Source organism: Oncorhynchus mykiss, chromosome 27, assembly GCF_057628025.1.
Source record: "Oncorhynchus mykiss isolate SJ-2025 chromosome 27, ASM5762802v1, whole genome shotgun sequence".
Lineage (NCBI taxonomy): Eukaryota > Metazoa > Chordata > Actinopteri > Salmoniformes > Salmonidae > Oncorhynchus > Oncorhynchus mykiss.
The window spans coordinates 8420663-8446624 of NC_143048.1; the positions used below are offsets into that span (position 1 = coordinate 8420663).

Genomic DNA, 25962 nt, shown 5'->3' on the forward strand with positions numbered 1-25962 from the left:
CAATTAAAACTGCATAAATGAACAAATAAGTGAAGGTTATTGGTGAGAGACACTTTATTTCTATGCTACAAGCACAACATGCAGCTATTACAATACAACCTCATGCACAGAACGAACAGAGTTAGTTACTTATTGTCGTGACAGTGTGTCTTTTGTTTGTTGTTGTAACAATGATACTCCGCATGAGACTCCATATATCGTACTGCGTAACAAGCTTTACCTGACATCTGATACAGAGCAAATTATATTTTCCTTTTGTTTTCTTCCACCTAATTTGGCGTCTAAAACTATGACTCTGGCACACTTAGCATCGACACACACTCTCGATCACTCACACACAGGCCCGCGCTCTCATTAGCTAAATGCATAACCAATCATACAATACAAAACAGCGAAACGCCATTGGTTGAGAGACTGATTTTGCAATCAGCTACTGTTGCTTCTCAAATAAACGATAGAGGACACAGATTTGCGGCACTGGTGTGGGAACCGGCCAATCCTAGCCTGCCTCTGAGGGCGGTATCGCCCCGGCTCAGCCAATGGCAGAGGAGGAGACTAGATTGGACATTTTTTTTCTTCTAGGACAAGGCAGTGATACAGCTGATGTAGGAGCTCACTTTACTACAGTAAGTACTGTTGGTGAGCTCCTAGTTAACTCTGATGCATTCTTGTGCTTGGTCAGCAAACTGTGGCAGTTGGATTCTCGTGTGTAAGGCGCAACACAGTCAAAAACACACAACCTCTCAGACACACACACACATACACATACACACACACCACCCAAACTCATGTACCCACACAGGCACACATATATTTCAATATATATAGCTATAACTGTGTATAGACTATTTATACTAATATGTATGCATGTATACATAGTATAGAATCTACTACGTGAAAAACAGCATTGAGGACAAGTGTTACAAGTGTGATGGTGATAACAGCAACAACAAAAATATAGCAAACAGTAACCTCTAGAATCTAAAGACGATAGAAACACAGAATTTAAGCTAAACACAAACAAGAAGAACATTTCTTGACAAATCTCTTACTTATTAAGAACTGGGGTAAAGACGATCTGTAAAAAGGTGTCACTGGCTAAGACAACAAACTGGAGACAGAGTGTCGCAGAAAGGCACAGGTACACACGAGATCACTGAGACACATACACGGGCACAGAGCACGGAACAATAGGTTAGAGGTCTATTTACATCTGCATTATCCCCCCCACCCCCGTCTACACACTCCTATCCTCTACCCAGCCCCACAGCCCCATAACAACAGAGCACAGTATTCCTTTTGCATCATCTTCATTCTTCATTATCATCTTCGTTCATCATCATTATTTTTGCCCAGCATCATCACCTTTTGTTGCCGTCGTCATCATCGTCATGGTTGTTGTGTTGGTCGTTAGGTAGTGGTTCAGTGGCAGATGTGGTTGATTCGGTCAGGTGGGGGTCAGTCTGGTTGGGCTGACTCAGTTCTCAGCCTTAGCTTCAGGCTCTGGCTCTGGCTCCTTAGCTGTGATTGGATAGAAGAGGAGGAATCAAGGAAACTCACATGACTTCATGAAAAGCCAGTGAGGCTGGGGTAGTCATTTCAAACAGTGGCCGTAACATGTGGGGGCATCAACTACGAAAAATCATTCCCAAAGGTTGACCTCGACCATGGACTGGTGTCAAGGGTGTTCGAAGGGGTGTGTGTGAGGGGTGAGTGGGGAGTGACAGTTCTCTCACCCTTGGACACGATCAGGGTCTCTGCCGTAGCCTCTTCGTCTCCAGGGGCCCTGCAACAGAACCAAGGGGACAGATGTTGGTTGTCATGGTGACCAGAGACGGAGAACACAGCCCCATAACAACAGAGCAGAAATGTAATCGACCAATCAGGCACAAATGCTGACTTACTTGGGCTTCTTCTCCTGATTGGAACTGCAGCGACATTTTCGGCCTAGAACCGACAACAAATCATCAACCCGATCTTAAAATCAACAATCGAAGGCCCATAAAGTACATGTGCTGCGTAGGTAGACTTACTGAAGTATGAAGACTTACTGAGGATGAGGAGGATGCCCAGCGCGAAGAGTACCACGCCAAAGACCAGTCCACAGATCCGCAGGCTATGATAGTCTACACAGAGACACAGACGTCTACTTAAGAAACTCTCTTGGCTATCGTAACACTGTCAGTTGATGGGGAAGAGCATCAAGATGCACTAACAGTGGTCTACTTACCATAGACAAATGGGTCCACCTCTTTCTTCTCCTTTTTACCATCTGAAAATACAGGCACAGGAAAAGGCAAGGCAATGAGATACTAGCCATATCGCACATCTAACAATCATAGCAGTTTTCAATGCTGTACATACCAAAAAGTATAACGGGGCTGGGGTTAACATGGCTAAACACATTGTACACACAGGTTACTCACCCTCTGCACTTGGGTCTGCTACTGCTGAGAGAGAGACAGAGAGAGGCAGAGAGAGCGAGAGAAAGAGAGACAGAGAGAGAGAGACAGAGCGAGAGAGAAAGAGAGACAGAGAGAGGGAGACAGAGAGAGAGAGGGACAGAGAGAGACAGAGAGACAGAGAGAGGGAGACAGAGAGAGAGACAGAGACACAGAGAGAGACAGAGAGACAGAGACAGACAGAGACAGACAGAGACAGACAGAGAGAGAGAGAGAGAGAAATATACTTATTAATGTCACTGAGGGAGATTATGTCAGGATACATTATTGTTAGCCATCAGGGATCATATGGAAGGGATCCTCTGGGAGGAGAAGAGACACCGTCTGGTACCAATAACCATGACAGCCTTTAGTTGGGGAAGAGTGAGCACTTTGGGTTAGAGGTCAGGTTAGATGAAGTGGGGAACAACAGAGGTTCTTTCTAGCAACAGAGATGCATTGGCTGTTCAGATGTGGAGGAAACAGCATAGGAGAAGGGTTAAATCAGTGCTTGTGTGAATATGTGTTCGTCGATTCAGCTGTTCGATCCTTTGGGAAGAATAAACTTGGTTGAAGCGTTCACCGTGTCCGTCAAGTTCTTACTCTAATAATTAGAACCCAACACTTAGAACATACAGTGCATTTGGAAAGTATTCAGACTCCTTGACTTTTTCCACATTTTGTTACATTACAGCCTTATTCTAAAATGGATTACATAAATGTTTCCCTCAATCTACACACAATACCCCATAATGACAGCAAAAACCGGTTTTCAGAAAAAAAGATACCTTGTTTACAGAAGGATTCAGACCTTTTGCTATGAGACTCGAAATTGAGCTCTGGTGCATTATTTTTCCATTGATCATCCTTGAGATGTTTCTACAACTTAATTGGAGTCCACCTGTGGTAAACTCAATTGATTGGATGTGTTTCGAATGGTCCCACAGTTGTCAGAGCAAAAACCAAGATATGAGGTTGAAGGAATTGTCCGTAGAGCTCCGAGACAGGATTGTTTTGATGCACAGATCTGGAGAAGGGTACCAAAAACATTTTGCAGCATTGAAGGTCCTCAAGAACACAGTGGCATCCATCATTCTTAAAAGGAGTAAGTTTGGAACCACCAAGACTCTTCCTAGAGTTGGCCGCCCGGCCAAACTGAGCAATCGAGGAGAAGGGCCTTGGTCAGGGAGCTGACCAAGAACCCGATGGTCACTCTGACAGAGCTCCAGAGTTTGTGGAGATGGGAGAACCTTCCAGAAGGACAACCATCTCTGAAACACTCTACCAATCAAAAGGCACATGACAGCCCGCTTGGAGTTTACCAAAAGGCACCTAAAGGACTCTCAGACCATGAGAAAAAAGATTCTCTGGTCTGATGACACCAAGATTGAACTCTTTGGCCTGAATGCCAAGCGTCATGTCTGAAGAAACCTGGCACCCACCCTACGGTGAAGCATTGTGGTGGCAGCATCATGCTGTGGGGATGTTTTTCAGCGGCAAGGACTGGGAGACTAGTCGGGATCAAGGGAAAGATGAACAGATCAAAGTACAGCAAGATCCTTGATGACAACCTGCTCCAGAGCACTCAGGACCTCAGACTGGGGTGAAGGTTCACCTTCCAACAAGACAATGACAAGTCTCTGAATATCTCGAGGCTGCCAAAGCTGTAATCGCTGCCAAAGGTGCTTCAAGTACTGAGTAAAGGGTCTGAATACTTATGTAAATGTAATATTTCAGTTTGTAATTTTTAATACATTTGCGGTAGTGTGTGTAGATTGTTGAGAAAAACAAAACAATTGAATGCATTTTCGAATAAGGCTGTAGCGTTAGAAGTCAAGGGGTCTGAATACTTTCCGAATGCACTGTAATTCAGAATTCTTATTGGCTCATATTTGAACGACAGTATGTCACATCAGAGCTTGGATAGGACTCTTGACAGGCTGCAGTATTCACATCCAGTTGTGCAATGGCACTGGCCTTGTGGATTATTAGTTGAATGGATCGCCTCAGTTATCTCCCGTCCTCCTCCTCCCCTACTCTATTCTTCCAACCCTCACTCACTGTGTCAATTAATTTCCTAAATTCCCATCAGCAAACACTGTTCGGCCCATTGCACAAACCCCAGACCTTCTTTCTGCTCCACTCCCCCATTGTGTGTGTGTGTGTGGACGTGTTTAACTATTCTTGTGGGGACCAAGAGAAACAACATTTGACCAACTGGGGATGTTTTGTTAGTCCCCACAAGGTCAAATGCTATTTCTAGGGGGTTTAGGGTTAAGGTTGGAATTAGTGTTAGGGTTAGAATTACATTAAGTGTTAGGAGCTTAGGGTTAGGGTTAGAGTTAAGGTTAGGTTTTTGGGTTAAGGTTAGGGTAAGGGTAAGACTACAGGCTAGGGTTAGGTTTAGGGACAATTTTGAATGGGACTGAATTGTGTGTCGCCAGAAGGTTAGTTGTACAAGACTGTGTGTGTGTGTGTGTGTGTGTGCACTCTACTCAGCATGTGTATTCATATCAACAGACAGGGAGTCACACAGCATGGGGAGTGTGTGTGTATGAAAAACACTGAATTATAGTGGGAGGGAGATTGATAGAGAAACATGTACATCTGGAGATGGAGAAAGGGAAGAGGGAAAAGGAGAGATGTTTAATCTGGAGACAAAAGAAGAAAGGGAGAGAGAAAGAGAAACCAGAACAGAATGTGAACTGAAGAGAGGTGGGAAAATACCAAAGCGATAGAATGTGGAAGGTTAGTCTGATTGACAGACGAGAAAGAGTGAGAGGCAAACAGTATGGATAACACCAGTCTTCTATAGAAGAATACATAACATGGATGGCTCAGTTGCTCTCTCAACTGATGTATAGAACCTATGATCTGCAGCAGAGTTAAACAGTTCCTGTATGTGTGTCATGGCCTAAATATACTTGTATACAGTATATATACAGTATATTACATTATACTTGGGATATACATAACACACACACACTGTACTATGCATGCAAAGGAAGGAAGCCTCAGGCTCCAGAATAAGTCAATCCACTAATGCTCAGTCAAAACCCCATGCCTGCCATGTCATGCCACGGCCCTCCCCTGTGTCTCCTGCCTCCCTGTGGATAGTGTGGTCGTCGTGCTGGTGTTAGTGGTGTTGGTAGTGGCTGAGGGGAGGAGGGGGCACTTACCAGCCACATACACCAGGAGTGAAAAGAGGAAGAACATAATAGTTTCCATGGTAACTGCAGAAAGAGAGAGAGAGACGTGTTAGTGGGTAACATGCCACACACATACACACCAAGACACACATGTTCACACAGACAAATACAGTAGGTAAGATTAGAAATTACTCCAAATGGGTGCTCTGCAGAGGAATGTTTTATTTATATTGGCGTGAAACATCCACTGGTAGATAGATAATGACATTAATCAGGCAGCTGTGATACCTGCAGAAAGAGTGATAAAAAAATGAATGGATCAATACCAATCAAGTGTCTCATTTTCAGTTACATACTCAAAGCAGTACTACACAGACATCTTGATGGGAATAGAAACTAGATGTAAAAGTTGCCAAGCTGCCAGATAAATTAGAGTAATGGGTTGAAGATGAGATAATTACAGACAAAAGACAGGTTACAATACTAAAGTAGATTACTTGGATTCAGGCTTTTCATGGAAATACATTTGCCCTCGAGGCAAAAGAGATGACAACAATCCCTCCATTGCTTCTCCTCTCCTCTCCCAGATTGAGTCTCTCTATCCATCTATCTCCTCCAAGTTATGTGCCCCACTTCCCATGGAGCAAATCCTTTACTGATACCAAAATGCAGATTGTGGGGGAGAGAATACATTTGGCTAGACAGGACCTAAGTCATTAGCATAGTCGCTTAGCACCACAGTCCAGATGCTGTTTGTGTGCTGTGAAAGAATACCATGTTATTGTTTGAGGAGAGTGCACAGTTATGAACTTGATAATGTATTAATAAACCAATTAGGCAAATTTGGGCAGTCTTGATACATAATTTTGAACGAAAATGCAATGGTTCATTGGATCAGTCTAAAACTTGGCACATGCATTGCTTCCATCTAATGGCCAAAATCTAAATTGTGCCTAACCTGGAATAGTACATTATGGCCTATCTCTTGCATTTCAAAGACTATGAAAAGAAAATGCATGTTTCTTTTCTTTGTGTTGTTATCTTTTACCAGATCTAATGTGTTATATTCTCCTACATTAATTTCACATTTCCACAAACTTCAAAGTGTTTCCTTTCAAATGGTATCAAGAATATGCATTTCCTTGCTTCAGGTCCTGAGCTACAAGCAGTTAGATTTGTCAATATGTCATTTTAGGAGAAAATTGAAAAAAAAGGGACCGATCCTTAAGGATAAGAGGTGTGACCTTGCCCTTGAAACAGCTCTAGGTGGCGAGCCCAGCCTCATGGCCACACATTGAAGTTTCTTAGGATGAATCATGTTCAGGAGGCAGGTAATTTGCTCGATGATAGGGCACCTGATAGTAATTGAGCAACAAATGGCCTAATTGAACTGGGAGAGTGGCCTCACAGCACACATTATGTTGTCATGTTGAATCCAGGCAAATATTCACAGAGCTACACATTTTACATGTCATTCATGGCATTAAGAACATTGCATGTAAAAGCCAAACTGACCTCTCAGTCTAGCACAGAAAGTCTCTGTACACAATTATGTGGATGCATTTTTGTCTGTAAACTGGCTGCATGTTTTACCTGGTTGCATGTTATCACTATTCTACCCGGTAACAGTATGTCTGCTTTATATGCCTGCTTTTGTCTATATCCAGACAGGTTCTGGGTTATGACTGGGCCAATAGCACTCAACCGCCAGTCACTATGGAGCAGACATAAGTGGGTTGTTAAGTCTGGCTCTGTGATGTTGCGTCTACTCCCACCACCCTCCCCAGCTGCACTAAATAGGACAGTGTTGTACTCACGATCCTCTCATTCAGTCAGTCACCGCCCATCCCGACCCTATAGCCCTGGGCTATTAATTAGCAGGAGATACACAGGCAGGGAGGACGTCTACAGTGGTGGATGACGATGTGTTGTGAAGGCTAATAGACATCTACAGATGTGGCCAGAGAGTCTTCTGAGAGAGAGGAAAGGGTTAATCTGCGTGGCGATTGAGTCTTAACAGCTGCTGCAACCTCAATAAAGACGATCCTGACACGGTTGAAGCTCCGCTCTGTGACTTTTGGCTGTGAACGTTACATCCCATCGTTGTTCAATACAGCATTCTTATCCTCTTCCTTATTCAATCATCATATCCTGTCCTTTTTACCCATCTGGTATATATATATATAGAGAGAGTTATAGAGGGATGTATGGATAGATGGAGGTGTACAGATATAAAGAGAGAGAGAGAGGAAGAGGAGCCCACTTAGAACTCTTACACATAGCTACCTTGTTAATGGTACTGATAGCTCATTAACACAGCGACGGTAAGTGACACCTTGGATGACCTCTACTAGTCTACACTACAGTGCATTCACAAAGTATTCAGACCCCTTTGACTTTTTTTCACGTTTTGTTATGGCCTTATTATAAAATTTATGAATTTAGTTGTTTTTTTTTCAATCTACACACAATACCCCAAAATGACAAATCAAAACAGGTTGACATTTTCTTTGCAAATTAAAACTTCTTGGTGACAGGGGGGCAGTATTGAGTAGCTTGGATGAATAAGGTGCCCAGAGTAAACTGCCTGCTACTCTGTCCCAGATGCTAATATATGCATATTATTAGTAGTATTGGATAGAAAACACTCTGAAGTTTCTAAAACTGTTTGAATGATGTCTGTGAGTATAACAGAACTCATATGGCAGTCAAAAACCTGAGACAAATCCAACCAGGAAGTGGGAAATCTGAGGTTTGTAGTTTCTTTTAAGTGATTGCCTATCCAATATGCTGTGTCTTTGGGGCCAGATTGCACTTCCCAAGGCTTCCAGCAGATGTCAACAGTCTTTAGAAAGTTGTTTAAGGCTTCTATTGTAGAAGGGGATCGAATAAGAGCTGTTTCAACAAGTGGACAGGCTGTGGCCAATCAGTTGTTTACTGCGCGGTCACGCGGGCGCGCCGTTCCTTCTTTTTCCTCTGTAATGAATACGCTATTGTCGGTTTGGAATATTATATATTATAAAAAGACCCTAAGGATTGATTGTAAACATCGTTTGACATGTTTCTACAAACTGTAATGGAACTCTTTTGACTTTTCGTGTGGATTTTGTGCTCGCGCATTGTGCCTTTGGAATAGTGAACTAAACACGTGAACAAAACGGAGGTATTTGGACATAAATATGGACGTAATCAAACTAAACAAACTTTTCTTGTGGAAGTGGGAGTCCTGGGAGTGCATTCCGACGAAGATCAGCGAAGGTAAGTGAAGATTTATAATGCTATTTATGACTTTTGTTGACTCCACAACTTGGCGGGTAACTGTATGGCTTGCTTTTGTGGCTGAATGCTGTTCTCAGATTATTGAATATTGTGCTTTTGACGTAAAGCATTTTTCAAATCTGACACAGCGGGTGCATTAAGAACAAGTTTATCTTTAATTCTATGTAAAACATGTATCTTTCATCAAAGTTTATGATGAGTATTTCTGTTATTTGATGTGGCTCTGCAATTTCTCTGGATGTTTTGGAGGCATTTCTGAACATGGCGCCAATGTAACCTGAGGTTTTTGGATATAAATATGAACTTGATCGAACAAAACATGTATTGTGTAACATTGAGTCCTGGAGGTGTCATCTGATGAAGATCGTCAAAGGTTAGTGATTAATTTGATCTATATTTCTGCTTTTTATGACACCTCTCTTTGGTTGGAAAATGGCTGAATGCTTTCTTTGACTAGTTGCTGACCTAACATAATGATATGTTCTACTTTCGCCGAAAAGCCTTTTTGAAATCGGACACTGTGGTTGGATTAACGAGAAGTGTATCCCAGAGAGGTTAATAAATATAAAAAAACTGAAATAACATTTACATAACTATTCAAACCCTTTACTCAGTACTTTGTTGAAGCACCTTTGGCAGCGATTACAGCCTCAAGCCTTCTTGGGTATGATGCTACAAGCTTGGCACACCTGTATTTGGGGAGTTACTCCCATTATTTTCTGCAGATCCTCTCAAGCTCTGTCAGGTTGCATGGGAAGCATCGCTACACAGCTTTTTTCAGGTCTCTCCAAAGATGTTCGATCTGGTTCAAGACCGGGCTCCTGCTGGGCCACTCAAGGACATTCAGAGACTTGTCCCAAAGCCACTCCTGCGTTGTCTTGGCTGTGTGCCTAGGGTCTTTGCCTAATTTTAAAAAAGAATAATAATTGTCCTGTTGGAAGGTGAACCTTCACCCCCAGTCTGAGGTCTTGAGCGCTCTGGAGGAGGTTTTCATCAAGGATCTCTCTGTGCTGTTCATCTTTGCCTTGATCCCAGTCCCTGTCGCTGAAAAACATCCCCACAGCATGATGCTGCCACCACCATGCTTCACCATAGGGATGGTGACAGGTTTCCTCCAGACGTGACGGTTGGCATTCAGGCCAAAGAGTTCAATCTTGGTTTCATCAGACCAGAGAATCTTGTTTCTCATGGTCTGAGAGTCTTTTTTGTGTGTTTTATTTAAAAATATTTTATAGGACATATAAAGAAATACAAAATACAAATTGAACAGATATATCCTTTTACCCCTATACTTATTGAACCACCCTCCCTTTAACAACAAAAGCGGCATACACACAAAAAATAAAACGCATTTACGAATGGAAATAATATATAAATATGCACACAAGTACACATACACAAAAATATAAAATATCACAACATACTATCCTTTCCTTCCCACACCCTCCCGTATCCCGTTGGCCAAAATTCTTACTCCTGATCAATAGAAGGCAACTGTTCAAAAAAGGAAATTAAAGGCTGCCATCTCAAGAAAAAGTTACCAGTACATCCTCTCAGAGTGTATTACATGTTTTCTAAGTGTAGAAAAGACATTAGATCTTTCAAACATGATGATGCAGTGGGAGGTTTGAAGGATATCCAGTTAAACCAGTTGAGTCTATGGGGGCGCTACTTCATTATTGGATAAAAAACGTTCCCGTTTTAAGCGCAATATTTTGTCACGAAAAGATGCTCGACTATGCATATTATTGACAGTTTTGGAAAGAAAACACTCCGAAGTTTCAGAATCTGCAAAGATATTGGCTGTGAGTGCCCCAGAACTCATTCTACAGGCGAAACCAAGATGAAACGTCAAACAGAAAATGAGCAGAATTTCTGAAGCTCTGTTTTCTAATGTCTCATTATATGGCTGTGAATGCGACAGGAATAAGCTTAGACCTTCTGCCGTTCCCCCAAGATGTCGGCAGCATTGTGACGTATTTGTAGGCATATCATTGGAAGATTGACCATAAGAGACTACATTTTCCAAGTGTCCGCCTGGTGTCCTGCGTCGAAATTGGTGCGTTGCGCCAGGTGCAAGTATTTTTCCATTTGATAGAGAGGAGAAACCAGGCTTCCACGAACGATATATCATCGAAGAGATATGTGAAAAACACCTTGAGGATTGATTCTAAACTACGTTTGCCATGTTTTCAGTCGATATTATGGAGTTAATTTGGAAAAAAGTTCGCGTTTTGAGGACTGAATTTTCGGGTTTTTTTGGTAGCCAAATGTGATGTACAAAACGGAGCTATTTCTAATACACAAAGAATCTTTTTGGAAAAACTGAGCATTTGCTATCTAACAGAGTCTCCTCATTGAAAACATCCGAAGTTCTTCAAAGGTAAATTATTTTATTTGAAGGCTTTTCTTGTTTTTTGTTGAAATGTTGCCCGCTGGATGCTAAGGCTAATGCTAACGCTAAATGCTACGCTAGCTAGCTACTGTTACACAAATGATTGTTTTCCTATGGTTGAGAAGCATATTTTGACAATCTGAGATGACAGTGTTGTTTACAAAAGGCTAAGCTTGAGAGATGGCATATTTATTTCATTTCATTTGCGATTTTCATGAATAGTTAACGTTGCGTTATGGTAATGAGCTTGAGTCTGTATTCACGATCCCGGATCCGGGATGGCTAAGTGCTAGAGGTTAAGTAAGATCTGCTGACGGGCTATGAGGGAGGCAAACGCTACAACGTCATCTTCACTTTTAATGAGACTATGCAACAAAGATGGAACTCCAAATATAGCTATTAGAGGACAAGGCTGCAGGTCAATATCTAGAATTTTAGTATTTAGTATTAAAAAAGGATGACCAATACTCAGACAGCTTAGAACACAAATAACACACATGGGTGTGGTCTGCCAGAGTGAATGAACATCTATCACGTGTCATTCGTGTCTGGGAGGAATTAATTGACAAAGTTTTTCTTTGGTGTAGTGAATTCTCTGCAAGACTTTGAACTGAATTAAACTTAACCGAGCACACGAGGATGTGCAGTTAACCCGAAGGTCCTCCTCCCACCAGTCATCTGCAAGGTCAAGTTCACTACCCCAGTCTGTCTTGATTTTGTTTATTGGAGAGGGTTTAGAGGTCAGCATAATGTCATATAATCTAGAAATCAGACTTGCGATTCCACAGGAGGGACAGAATCTCCTCTAGCAAAGTCTTGGGAAGTAGTTGAGGAAAGGTGGGAAAATGAGAGCGAACAAAGTTACGGGCTCAAAAAAAAGCACAAAAGATTAGAATGAGCTAGAATAGATTTAGCTACGAGATCATTAAAGCTGACAAACTTCCCATCTAAAAATACATCTTTGAAACAAACCAAACATATCTCATGCCACAAAACAAAACCCTGGTGGAGTTTGGAGGGTACAAATAGGTGGTCGATACTGATAGGGCTAGAAGAGAAGAGGCAGAAAGTCTAAAATGTTGACGAAATTGTCCACAGCTTCAAAGTAGAGCGCACAATGGGGTTTCCCGTATACTCTGAAGGACACAAGGACAGTGGGGCAGAAAGGGAGGATGATTGGCAGGATTTCACCTCTATTGAGCACCAGTTGGAAGCTGGAGCATGACACTAGACCACGATCTTTTGAATAACGGCTGCCCAATAGTAAAGCAGTAAATTTGGAAGTGCCAATCCTCCATCTTGTCTCCTTCTTTGAAGTATTGCTCAACGTATCCTAGGTGATTTGTTCCCAGATAAAATGATTGATGAGCCTATCCAACTTGGCAAAAAATGATTTCGGCAGAAAGATCGGAAGACATTGAAAAAGGTATAGAACCTATAGAACCTAGGTAAAATATGAATTTGAATAGATTTAAGATTTAATGGATTCTGCCAGCTAATAAGAAAGGCTTGCAAAGTTACTTTTATGGAGGGTAGCCAGGGACTGTATTATATTCACACCCAAATAGGGAAAGCCAGAGGGCGACAGACGGAAAGGCAGGGCTCCAAGGGGAATTTGCTTGGCAGCAGGGTTGATCGGAAAACATGAACTTTTCTGAATGTTCAATTTGTGACCTGAAAATTATCCAAACGTGTTTAAAATATGCATTATGTTATCAACAGAGCTCACAGGGTTAGAGATATATAATAGTAGATAATCTGTATACAGTGACACTTTGTGTTCTTCACCAGCGAATGATTCCAGTGAATGATGATGATAATTTTAAGGCCAAGGAAAGTGGTTCTATCGCAAGAGCAAAAAGGAGTGGGGACATAGGGCACCCTTGACGGGTCCCTCTGGAGAGGGGGAAGTATTTTGAATATTGAGAGTTGGTGTGTACGCTAGCCGTCGGAGCAGAATAGAGCAGATATATTTGTTGGATTTGTAGAGGTTAGAATAAAATGACACGAAAGTTGAATTAATATTAGAGAGATCACTTGTAAGATTATGGAGGAGTCATATACCTGAGAGATAAGATGAAATGCTGACTGGCGTTTAAGTTGGTGTGCCAAAAGGTGGCTGGTCTTGTCACCATATTCGTAGTACGAAGTTCGTTGCAACAGAAACTCTGCTTCATCAGTGGAAAGCGGATTAAATTGAGTTTGACGTTTCAGCCTCTGTGGTTAATTCAGGGGATGGTGAAGTTGAATATTGCCGGTCTATTGCCCGAATTGAGTCCACCAGTTCCTGATGTTTCAGTTCTTTGTTTGACATAATGAGCTTTGTAAGAAATTATCTTTCCCCGTAATACAGCTTTGAAAGTCTCCCAAAGAAGAGAAGTTGGTTGAAATAAAGTCACAGAATTCTTTCTTAGACAATAGGGCCGTGTTAAATCTATAATTCAACTGTTGTTTTTTTTGCATTCAGAGTAAGTGCTAAATCAAGAATGTGGGGGGAATGGTCCAAAATCACTATCACAGAATATTCTGTAGCTTTAACTGAGGGGAGAAGGGCTCTAAAACATTTTAAAAGTAGTCTATGCGCGAGTAGGCTTTATGAACATGAGAAAAGTAGAGGAAGTCTTTTGTGACCAGCTGGAGGAAGCGCCATGGATCAACACAACCCATTTGGGTCATGAATTTAGAAAGAGCTTTTGCCATTCCGGAAGGAGGAAGTGTTCTGGGATTAGACCGGTCAAATCTTGGTTCAATAACACAGTTAAGGTCCCCGCTGAAGATGAGGTGGTGGGTGTCAAGATTAGGGAGAGGCTAAAAGAGATGTCATAAATCTAGTGTCATCCCAGTTAGGGGCGTAAACATTCGCAAGTACTACAGGGGTTTGGAAGAGGGTGCCACTAACTATTGTATAACATCCTCCAAGATCTGAACTGATCTGTGAGGGTGAAAACTGTACCCGTTTGTGAATCACTATTGCTGTTCCCCTGGCTTTGCCGTTAAAATTAGAATGAAAAACCTGTTCAACCCATGCTTTACGCAATCTAGTATGGTCGTTAACACGTAGGTGTGTTTCTTGAATAAATGCGATATCAGTATTCAGATGTGAAAATACTCTGGAGCACTTAATTTTCCCCCCACAATCGCGAATGTTCCATGTCACCAGTCTGTCTGGAAGCCCTAAAGTACAATCATGACTTGTTGTTGAACTAGACATTAATCCTTATAAGAGGAGAAGTCAAATGAAAAAGAAAGAGGAAAAAGAGAGATTGAGAGAGGAGCAGCATGAGCAAAACATCTGAATAAAAAATGTATAAAATCCCCCCCCCCCCCCCCCCAAAAAAAAAGCAGAGCACAAGAATCTTTGGATAATGCCAACGTAACCCCCAGCACCACCCCCAACATACACCAAAATAAAAATGATAGTACAACACCCTTCAAAGAAAAAAGAAAAAATACAAATCCTAAACTCGTCATTATGAATAAGACGAGCAGCAGGAATTCTCTCTTACTCAGCATCCGTTGATTAGCCGACATGTGCAGTGAGGTCAAACCGACCTAGGAAAGAAGTTACATACGTCATTGAAATTAAAAAATAAAATATGTCAATAAGCAAGTGTACATTTTAACCTTTACCTTCAGTTATTAAAATGTTAACAGCGATTGGTGGCATTTCAATGACCATAAAATGAGTGTAGTCCACTAGGTGTCGCCACAGGGCTGAGTAATGAGAAACGTTTGAAATGAACCAGTAGGCTATGAAAAGAGTCAATCCCTGTTTTGGTAAATTGTTAAACATTGTTAGGAGGGAATAATTCAATAAAAGTATACAAAAGGACAATTAGAATTTTGGATATGTACAATTACGCAAATTAACCGTGGGCCTAAACTCTTCTGCTAGTGCAACAATTAATCAAGAGTACAATTGGAAGAGAGGAGTGATGGTATTAGACTCCAATGTCGTAGTGGAGTCCAAGATAAAGTGAATGTAACTGAGGACCATCAGTAACCAACCTCACCAATCATGGCCAAAGTAAACCACGGTAGTTCAGAGTGTTCATAAAAATAAAGAGTAAAAATTACATTTAAAAAAATGGAGATGCAGATCCCAATGAAAAATGTAAATACACAAATATTGGTGGACAGGATCTGTGTCTAACTAGCAAGTCTCCAAAATGACCTAAAGGCTGCCAAACTGCAATGTAGGTTATAGATTGCCATTAGTGGAGCAGCAAGTTCAAAGCCTTAGTAAAATGAAAGAAACCTAAATGCTGCGCTTTTACCAGCGATTGTCTTTGATTAAGAAACTAAACCAGATCAAATGGAAGTTGAAAGAGCAGTGAGACGGTATAGTATGTCATTGTCAACAACAGAAAGGAGTTGTGTGCTGCTTCAAACATACCTACTGTAGCCAACAAGCTTTAGCATAGGATTGTTTCACGAGAAACGGATCGATAGATGGTCATAGATATATGTAGCCTATTGTCCCCACAGTCACTAGAACTAACGTTACTCACATAATACAGGCAGGAGAGAAATCATCCCAATTCAGGCAATGTATTTCAGGCATTCAATGTATGTGCTGTCGGTAGAAGTACTTCTTCCGGATTTAAAAAAAAATAGATCTCGCCGTTAAAGGTGACACGGAGTTGGGCAGGATAAATCAGCCCAATCGGATTCCCTTCTTGTACAGAGTGGACTTGATGTCGTTGAATGCGGAAACCATTTCTTTGCCAGGCTAGAACTGAAATCCTGGTAGAACTTGATCTTGTGGCCTTGGAAAGTGGTGTCGCTATTTTCCCTTGCCCATGGAAGGACAAGCTCCCTTTCTTTGTATCGATGCACCCGCACTATGATAGGACGCGGTCGGCCACCTGGGCGAGCTTTCGGTGCAAGGCTGCGGTGGGCTCTATCAAGTTCAGGGAGATTGGGAAAAGCCTCATCATCCAAAACGTCCTTGAACAGCTCCGCAATGAACTGGGTTGGATATCCTGTCTCGGAGTCCTCTGGCAGTCCAAACACACGGATATTCTGGCGTTTTGAACGTGAAATCAAATCTTCCACTTGTAGCTTCAGAGACTTGTTGGCAGTGGCCACATCGTCAAGCCTGGTTTCCAGCATAGTGAGTTTGTCACTGTGGCTGGAGAGCCCAGACTCAACTTCGACCAGTTTGGTAGTGTGAGATTCCACAGAACCCCGGGTGGTTTCCACAGTTGCCTGAATTGGAGCCAGTGCAGCCACCAGTTTTAGCTGAGGTTGATTTGTTGGAATGTGTAGTTTTTTCTGTCGATTTTCCAAACCATGTGACCATGTGTGGTTTGCTAATGCTAATTTAGGTACACCCTATTACTGGGTAATTAAAATTAGGCTTTTGAGGTTATGAAAAGTATGAATTTAGGCAAAATTTATGATTATTTACAAAAGTTGTCGGAGAATAAACCTAGTGCGACTTCTTTCTACATTGCTCAGCTGTCAGCCCGTCTGAGCGTCTTTAGCCTTCTTAAGGCTAGGGGGCAGTATTCAGAAGTTCAGATGACTGATGTGCCGAAAGTAAACTGCCTGTTGCTCAGGCCCAGAAGCTAGGATATGCATATATCGGTAGCATTGGATGGAAAACATTGGTAGCATTGGATGGAAAACACTCTGAAGTTTCTAAAACTGTTAAAATAATGTCTGTGGGTATAACAGAACTGATATGGCAGGCGAAAATCAGAGGAGAATCCATCCGGAATTTTTTTGTTTGTTGAGGTCACCACCCATTGAAATGCTCGTCTATGGGATATTCAAAGGAAATCCTCCCAGATTGCAGCTCCTATGGCTTCCACTAGATGTCAACAGTCTTTAGAAAGGATTTCAGGCTTGTTTTTTGAAAAATTAGTTAGTAGTAGATTTTCAAGATGGCTCTCATTTTGAACTGTAGTCTTGTGGCGCGCGTGAATGAGGGAGCACACTACATTCACACTACATTCTGTCTTAAATTGTATAGTTTATTTACATATTAGGATACCTGAGGATTGATTAGAAACATTGTTTGACTTGTTGGGACAAAGTTTATTGGTAACTTTTGAGATTCTTTTGTATGCATGTTGAACGAGTGGAACGGGTGGATTACTGAATCAAACGCGCCAACTAAACTGACTTTTTTGGGATATAAAGAAGGACTTTAATCGAACAATACAACCATTTGTTGTGTAGCTGGAACCCTTGGGATTGCAAACAGAGGAAGATCTTCAAAGGTAAGTGATTTATTTTAGCGCTATTTCTGACTTTTGTGACGCCTCTGCTGGTTTGGAAAATGTTTTTAATGCTTTTGTTTTGCGGGGCGCTGTCCTCAGATAATCGCATGGTATGTTTTCGCCGTAAAGTCTGGATTAACAAGAAGTTAAGCTTTTAAATGATGTATGACACTTGTATTTTCATGAATGTTTAATATTACGATTTTTGTATTTTGAATTTCGCACTCTGCAATTTCTCTGCAATCACTGGATGTTGTCGAGATGGGGTGCTAGCGTCCCACCTAGCCCAAAAAGGTTTTTAATGAGGAGTGGCTTCAGTCTGGCCACTCTATCATAAAGGCCTGATTGGTGGAGTGCTGCAGAGATGATTACACTTCTGGAAGGTTCTCCCATCTCCACAGAGGAACTCCGGAGCTCTGTCAGAGTGACCATCAGGTTCTTGGTCACATCCCTGACTAAGGACCTTCTCCCCTGATTGCTCAGTTTGGCCGGGCGGCCAGCTCTAGGAAGAGTCTTGGTGGTTCCAAACTTCTTCCATTTAAGAATAATGGAGGCCACTGTGTTCTTGGGGACCTTCAATGCTGCAGAACTTTTTTGGTACCCTTCCCCAGATCTGTGCCTAGACACATGGCTTGGTTATTGCTATGAGATACACTGCGAACTGTCCAATCAATTGAATTAACCACAGGTAGACTCCAATCAAGTTGTAGAAACAACTCAAGGATGATCAATGGAAACAGGATACACTTGAGCTCAATTTCGAGTCTCAAAGAAAAGGGTCGGAATACTTATGTAAATAAGGTTTTACATTATTATTTTTTAGATTTGCCAAAACTTAAAAAAAACTATTTTAGCTTTGTCATTGTGGGGAATTGTGTGTAGATTGATGAGAATGTTGTTATTTTATCCATTTTAGAGTAAGGCTGTAATGTAACAAAATGTGGAAAATGTCAAGGGGTCTGAATACTTTCCGAATGCATTATATATTAGACATAAAAAAAACACAGGAAAGAGGAGTACAGTACAAGCTTTAACGTTTTCCATTTAACAAGCTGAAAACGGAGGGCTAGGAAAAGGATGAAAGCGAATTGGGCGAGGGAGGAGGCTGGGGCATGATAGCAAATACAACCCACGAGGTCCATTCCGTAGTGTTTACCTCAGAGTAGTATCTTTATACTGACAGTAGGGCTCTGTGATAAGGCCAAAAAAATCATACCTCCATTTTTTATGGCCGATTCACATTCTACAGTTGGAAGTCGGAAGTTTACAAACAACTTAAACTCAGTTTTTCACAATTCCTGACATTTAATCCTAGTAAAAACGCAATGTCTTAGGTCAGTTAGGATCACCACTTTATTTCAAGAATGTGAAATGTCAGAATAATAGTAGAGAAAATTATTTATTTCAGCTTTTATTTATTTTTTCATCACATTCCCAGTGGGTCAGAAGGTTACATACGTTCAATTAGTATTTGGTAGCATTGCCTTGAAATGGTTTAACTTGGGTCAAACATTTCTGGTAGCCTTCCACAAGCTTCCCACAATAAGTTGGGTGAATTTTGGCCAATTCCTCCAGATAGCGTTGGTGTAACTGAGTCAGGTTTGTAGGCCTCCTTGCTCGCACACGCCTTTTCAGTTTTGCCCACAAATTTTCTATGGGATTGAGGTCAGGGCTTTGGGATGTCCACTCCAATACCTTGACTTTGTTGTCCTTAAACCATTTTGCCACAACTTTGGAAGTATGCTTGGGGTCATTGTCCATTTGGAAGACCCATTTGCAACCAAGCTTTTACTTCCTGACTGATGTCTGAGATGTTGCTTCAATATATCCTCAGAATTTTCCTCCTCATGATGCCATCTATTTTGTGAAGTGCACCAGTCCCTCCTGCAGCAAAGCACCCCCAAAACATGATGCTGCCACCCCCGTGCTTCACGGTTGGGATGGTATTCTTCGGCTTGCCAGCCTCCCCCTTTTTCCTCCAAACATAACGATGGTCATTATGGCCAAACAGTTCTCGTTTTGTTTCATCAGACCAGCGGACATTTCTCCAAAAAGTACCATCTTTGTCCCCATGTGCAGTTGCAAACCATAGTCTGCCTTTTTTATGGTGTTTTTGGAGCAGTGGCTTCTTGCTGAGCGGCCTTTCAGGTTATGTCAACTTGTTTTACTGTGGATATAGATACTTTTGTACCTGTTTCCTCCAGCATCTTCACAAGATCCTTTGCTGTTGTTCTGGGATTGATTTGCACTTTTCACACAAAAGTACGTTCATCTCTAGGAGACAGAACGCGTCTCCTTCCTGAGTGGTATGACGGCTGTGTGGTCCCTTGGTGTTTATATTTGCGTACTATTGTTTGTACAGATGAATGTGGTACCTTCAGGCATTTGGAAATTGCTCCCAAGGATGAACCAGACTTGTGGAGTTCTACAATTTTTGGCTTGGCTGATTTCTTTTAATTTTCCCATGATGTCAAGCAAAGAGGCACTGAGTTTGAAGGTAGGCATTGAAATACATCCACAGGTACACCTCCAATTGACTGAAATGATGTCAATTAGCCTATCAGAAGCTTCTAAAGCCATGACATAATTTTCTGGAATATTCTAAGCTGTTTAAAGGCACAGTCAATTTAGTGCATGTAAACGTCTGACCCACTGGAATTGTGATACAGTGAAATAAGTTGTTGGGAAAATGTACTTGTGTCATGCACAAAGTATATGTCCTAACGGACTTTCCAAAACTATAGTTTGTTAACAAGAAATCTGTGGAGTGGTTGAAAAACAAGTTTTAATGACTCCAAACTAAGTGTATGTAAACTTCCAACTTCAACTGTATATCTCGTTTTTAAAAATGTTTTCTCTAAATAAACATTGTTTCACAATTCAAGGTCAAATACACTGCATTTCAAATAGTCAGCAATAATTGAATGAATTCAGGGCTTTTGAAATTATACTTACATGCTGACTAAACCGGGCGCACACGTGCCTCAGCAAGCACATGTTGATTTTGTCCATCCACATGAGACGCAATCAGTACACGCAAGTGGAAATATCAAAACAAAATATAAACCAACTATATTAATTTGGGGACAGGTTGAAAAGCATTAAACATTTATGATAATTTAGCTAGCTAGCCTGCTGTTGCTAGGTCATTTGTCCTGGGATATAAACATTGGGTTGTTATTTTACCTGAAATGCACAAGGTCCTCTACTCCGACAATTAATCCACAGATAAAAGAGTAAATTGAGTAATCTAGTAATCTCTCCTCCGTCATTCTTCTCCTTTGGACTTTATATGGTGGTTGGAAAACAACTTTAAGGTGCATTACCACCACCAACTGGACTGGAGTGTGGACCTCAGTTTCAATCACCCACGTGGGTAAAACCAATGAGGAGATGGGAGAGGAAGGACTTGCAGCATGCTAAGCATCACAAATAGAACCAAGTTCTATTTTAGTGCCTGGCTACGCAGACGCTAGTTGACTAACATGTGAAAATGTATTTTGCAATGCTCTGTGCATGTAACCCGAGCAGTGTGGACAACATGTTAGGCTACATTTACCCGAATCAATGTTCATTGATACTCCTATTTCAGTAGTCTGCTCTGCGCGCAATTTGTGGAGTTGAGACATAAAAAGGGTCTCATTAGAAAGATTATCTTCTCCTATATTACAGTAAAATATTGTCTCAATGTGTTTTGGTGTCCATATGACCGGTTCTGTTGGACCAAACCTCAAATGCAAATAACGAGTTGAAACTGCTGGTCAGAGAGGAAGAAGTAATCTCTCATCTTCGTTGGTGTGAGTAGCAAGGGGAGGGGCTTAGTGCCTGTGTACATGGGAAGGTGCACACAACACAGAAGGAGAAAAGGAGATAAGACCAAAAAGACAACATGTGAACAAGCGGACATAAAAACTCATACATATATATATATATATTTTTAATTACGTGATTCTTGCGATACAGGCATTTGGAATTGCGCTAAAACATGAATTACAATTCATTGAATGAATTCTATAGATCGCCTAGCCCTAGCTGACAGAGTGAGGATTGACCGGCTGTCTACCGTCTAACAACCAGGACCAGTGGGCAAGAAAAACAATGTCAATAGTCTGAAATTCCACGCAGTGGAAAAGTGCAATGCAACCAGTTCAACCTCTCAGATCAGAGGTTGCCAAGTTGGCCGTATCTCTCCGAATCCCGTGGGAAAGCTGCTGTTGGGGAGTGGCACTGCTAGCCAGGCCAGTGCTAGTGACACAGACCCTCAAGTTCACCTCCCTCGCTAGAAATGAGAAGTGCCACCCGCTGCACTGGCCTCTATGCCTCTCCTTAAACCACGTTTGTCACCCCGTTGTTTGTCGGTGCCGTGTTTCCGTCCCATGGTGCTGCCAGCACTTCCCTTTGTCTGAGGGAGAAGGGGAAGGGCAGGCAGAAAATGAGGTAGAAGCAGCGGTACCCTCTGTCGAAGCAACAAACCCAGGGACGGAGCTATGACTCAAGCCCAAGACATGAATTATGAATTAAGCATATGGGAGAAGACAGAAATAAACATCATAGTGGAAATGCTGTTGTGAGTTGTGACCCGTTGGTTTTCTTCCTTCTCTGTGTGAGTGTGAATCTTTTCACACCTGAACACTCACACCTTTGTTTGCGAGTGTCTAGGCCATGATCAAACCAACACCCAAAAAGGGTTATACAGCTATCCCTATAGGAGAACCCTTTCTGGTCACAGATAGAATCCTTTTGGGTTACATGTAGAACCCTCTGGGTTAAGGGTTCTATCTGGGACTCAAAAGGATTCTACACGAGGACCAAAACATTTTCTGTGTGTAGATATGGTTATGTGAAATGATATCTGGGAGTGTTGAGATCTGATCGGTGGAGCTTGTTTTCTCTCTTGATCTTACCCATTATGGATATTGCAGTGTCAATTTGACACTAACCTTCATCTCTCTGGGACACCCAAGCTCATGTAAAAGCTCCCATATCTAGGTGTTTAGGAGGTAGGTCAGGTGTTGATTGGCATTTGGAGAGTGCAGAATGAGAATCTATTTACCCCATCACGCTGTCTCGCTGACTCTGAGAACAAAAACAGCAGCTATTACCTGTGACAAACCCCACTATTACTGACAATATGATTTTAGAGTGCCTCTCTGCTGATGAAAGATACATGTAACTGAGGAAATAAAGGAAACACCATCATAAAGTGCCTAAATAGGGTGGTGGGCTACCATGGCCCCCTAGAACAGCTTCAATGCGCCTTGGTATAGATTCTACAAATCATCCTGGAAGAGACCCCCCATCAAGATAGAAATGTTTCACCATAGGTTGAAAGTGGTAACCCAAAATGGATGTGTGTTTATTGATGTTTGCCGTGCGCTTCTAAGGGGTTGAGAGGACCTAAATCATGCCGGGAAAAAGCACCCCACACCATAACAGAGCTGCCAGAACCGTCATTTGCTCAAGTGTTTCCTTCATTTTGGCAGTTACCTGTAGCTCTTCATAATGAAAATGCCTCTGATTAGCTCTCAGATGTGTGTGTGTGTGTGTGTCTCATCTATCACTTTATTACAACTTGCTCAAACAGAACAAGCAAATCATGAATTAAGACAAAATACAGGTCATCAAGGTCCTTTCTGGAGCAAGACTCATGCCTTAACATCTTTGCCATCATGATGATGGTACATCTCCATGACAACAAGACATTGGACGTGCCTCCTGTCACGGTGCCGGGGTATTGCTATGGCAACTGTTTCCATCAGGTGACTCCTATTAGAAGTACCAAATACTGTCGGTGAGGAATGTGTGCCGAGGGGAGGGAGGTGGGCTACAGGGGAGGGAGGTGGGCTGGAAATGGTAGCGTCAAGAAACACTAGTACGTGAGGAGAGGAGAAAGAGGTAGTGCACAGTGATGAGATTCAAAATGTTCATTCATGCGTGTTCACGCTGAACATAAACCTTTATACAACATGGTCGTTCAACTAAAAGAGTGTCGTTTCATATTTTCAGTAGAAATTGTGCACCAATATTTAATTTGAAAAATCTATTATATTAAGTGCGCTTTAATTAATACAGACCACACGGAAAATTCTATAAATCTGTTCCTTGGTGCACCTTCTGACTTCTAGGGAGATTTTAACCCACTTAACTCTAAAATTTCTCCAAGTCTTCCCCATCATTGTAAAGCCCTAGTTATTTTGTTGCTTTGACAAAGTCATTTCTGAAGATTATAATTTACTTAATGTGATTAGTGATCCATCCAATCTCATGAAATGTTCGTCCTTTATTTTAAGATCTAACCTGCTACGTGAACTGAACTCTCGTTTTAATATGGTGAAACTATTCCTTTTTAAAACATTTTTTCAAAATAAAAACATTGAACATCTAATAGTCAAATCATAGGGTTAAAGCAGGTGATCTGGTTCTACTCCCTTTAGCCATTTTCTGGTGTTTTGTGGTGGGAAAGTATGCGGGTCGATCATAACAAATTAACCCGATTACCCAGAAAGAACGGCTAAAATGAACGTTTTTGTGAAGCTTGCATTCAACTGCCCCTCCCTGTTGCACACAACAAGCTTCCATTCCCCCTGTGACAAGGGGATTTATGGTTTATTTAAGATGAAATCATCAAGCCCTTTACAGTCAACCCTAATATGGTCAATCCTGTTGGCACTTAATAGGCACTTACTATAGTCATTTTTCAATTTAACTTCTTGAGATGCTGAAACATTTTTATTAAATCGAACGTGTTATTCAGAAAAGAACGTTAAAATAAGGTGAAAAAAAATGTATACTATGTTACACTACCCAAAAGGTACTCATTTGGTGGAATGACCCAACAGCTCATGACAACCAGATTAACACAAGTGCCTCCGTTTTATAATTGCAGCCTACTTTCTGTACCACATCCATCATTTGCAGATAAGCTTTTTTCGCGCACCCGACCGCTGTCTGTCACTGGCCAAATGGAGACACGGAGGGACAATAACTCCCGAATAATTGTATTGGTTGGTAAATTATAATATTGTCTAGTATGTCTCTGGTGTTACCTAAATTACGACATAGCCTTAGTTTGCTTAACTGTGCATTAATATGTTTTAGAATGTGCATAGCCGAGAAAATCTAGCTCATATCATATACACTGTCTGGCGCGAGCTCCGCGAGTCTGCCACTTTCTCTGATCTTAACCTGTGGCTTTACCACTAGACTTGCCAGTATTGTGGAAGACAGAGGAGTATTCAAGTGCTTCAAATAATTCGTTCTACATACCATTTAGATCTATTTAGCCTGGGACTAATTATACAAACTGTTGAATGTGTTGTGTCTGCTATGCAGCACTGCACGGGGCGATTTGGCTAATCTAACATCATTCACTGCCACTGAAAAGGACACACCCTCATGGCACTAAAATAGATGGAATCCATAAACAACTCTCGACACCACATAGTTGAGGCCTATTTGAAAAAGATATGATGCTCGTACAGACGTTATTGTTGCGAAATAAAATGAGTGAATATATATTTTTTTATATCCATCATGCAATTTATATTAGGCATGCATAGGCCTATACACATTGCGAGAAGTTTACGTTTTCTTAATAAATGATTCACATCAATATTTCAGGAAATTGAATGTTGCCTATATTATTGATTAGCAAATACACCCTACTCACAGTAAAACTCACATCTAAGAAACAATGCATTTTCCCCCTAGCACTCGTTTTGACCAGAAACCACATTCCAAAAATGTAGCTCCAACTAGGCAGACAATAACACACTGTAGATATAAGAACGCACACGCCCCTTTAGAATTATGTCGAAAAATAAACATGCCCAATTTATCTTACCTGTTTCTATTATCTTGACTTTAAGATACAAATTGACTGACCACAATCCAATCAACGACAATGATCAGCTTCTTCTCGCAAAGCGTTATTATTGTTCCAATGTGTATATCTGTGCCTTCTCACTGTTCAATTGCAGTTCACGAAGGGTTCTTGGTCGAGTCGCGCTCTTAGAATGCAAAACATGAACGTAGTTTGCCAAAGTCTTTGTTGATGAATCTCAATGTTTCTTTTGTTTTTATTGATTCCAAATTGTCTCTTGATGTCTATCACTTGATGTCTATCACTTGATGTCTATCACTTGATGTCTATCACTTGATGTCTGTCTGTCTCTCACTCTCTCTGCCTCACACACACGACCACTGATGATGTTCGTGAGCATCTAGCCATCTACCCGTAGCTTTGCGCGCGGCTCCACGTCGGTGAATGGTGTACCCAACCGGTTACAAATATACACTGATTGTGTTTTAGATGTAGTATACCGTGTATTCGGTGTTAAACCATCAATATTTGGAGACTGGAGAGAGACAGAGAGATTTACATTAGGAAGCAGTGGAAATGTACACAATTGTTACCTGGAAGAAAATGGGGGAGGGTCATGCTTTTTCAATTTCACTCAGGGGGAGGG

General features: G+C 41.5%; 1 protein-coding gene across 4 annotated transcripts; it reads right to left on the minus strand.

Annotated features, from left to right (window-relative positions):
- Positions 1–36: 36 nt before the first annotated feature.
- fxyd6 (FXYD domain containing ion transport regulator 6) lies at positions 37–25929 on the minus strand. 4 transcript variants are annotated; one of them, XM_021587440.3, is made up of 8 exons: positions 25338–25929; positions 5621–5674; positions 2427–2447; positions 2231–2272; positions 2034–2126; positions 1905–1947; positions 1737–1786; positions 37–1521 (listed from the first exon to the last, which is right to left on the minus strand). In XM_021587440.3, the coding sequence occupies exons 2-8, from the start codon at positions 5667–5669 to the stop codon at positions 1478–1480; spliced, it is 342 nt and encodes a 113-aa protein (XP_021443115.2). In that variant the 5' UTR covers positions 5670–5674; positions 25338–25929; the 3' UTR covers positions 37–1477. The 4 variants fall into 4 exon arrangements, with proteins under 4 accessions (XP_021443115.2, XP_021443117.2, XP_021443114.2 ...); XM_021587442.3 differs by having other exon boundaries at positions 2052–2126; positions 2427–2450; positions 25338–25924; XM_021587439.3 differs by having other exon boundaries at positions 2427–2450; positions 25338–25912.
- Positions 25930–25962: the final 33 nt, after the last annotated feature.

What these genes read in the sequence shown, in the direction of transcription:
- fxyd6 (XM_021587439.3), bottom strand. Translation starts at nt 5,669, where the DNA reads ATGGAAACTATTATGTTCTTCCTCTTTTCACTCCTGGTGTATGTGGCT. An exon ending in ACTCCTGGTGTATGTGGCTG is followed by an intron (nt 2,451 to 5,620) that starts GTAAGTGCCCCC and finishes TCTCTCTCTCAG; the next exon opens with CAGTAGCAGACCCAAGTGCA. An exon ending in GACCCTGATCGTGTCCAAGG is followed by an intron (nt 1,522 to 1,736) that starts GTGAGAGAACTG and finishes ATCCAATCACAG; the next exon opens with CTAAGGAGCCAGAGCCAGAG.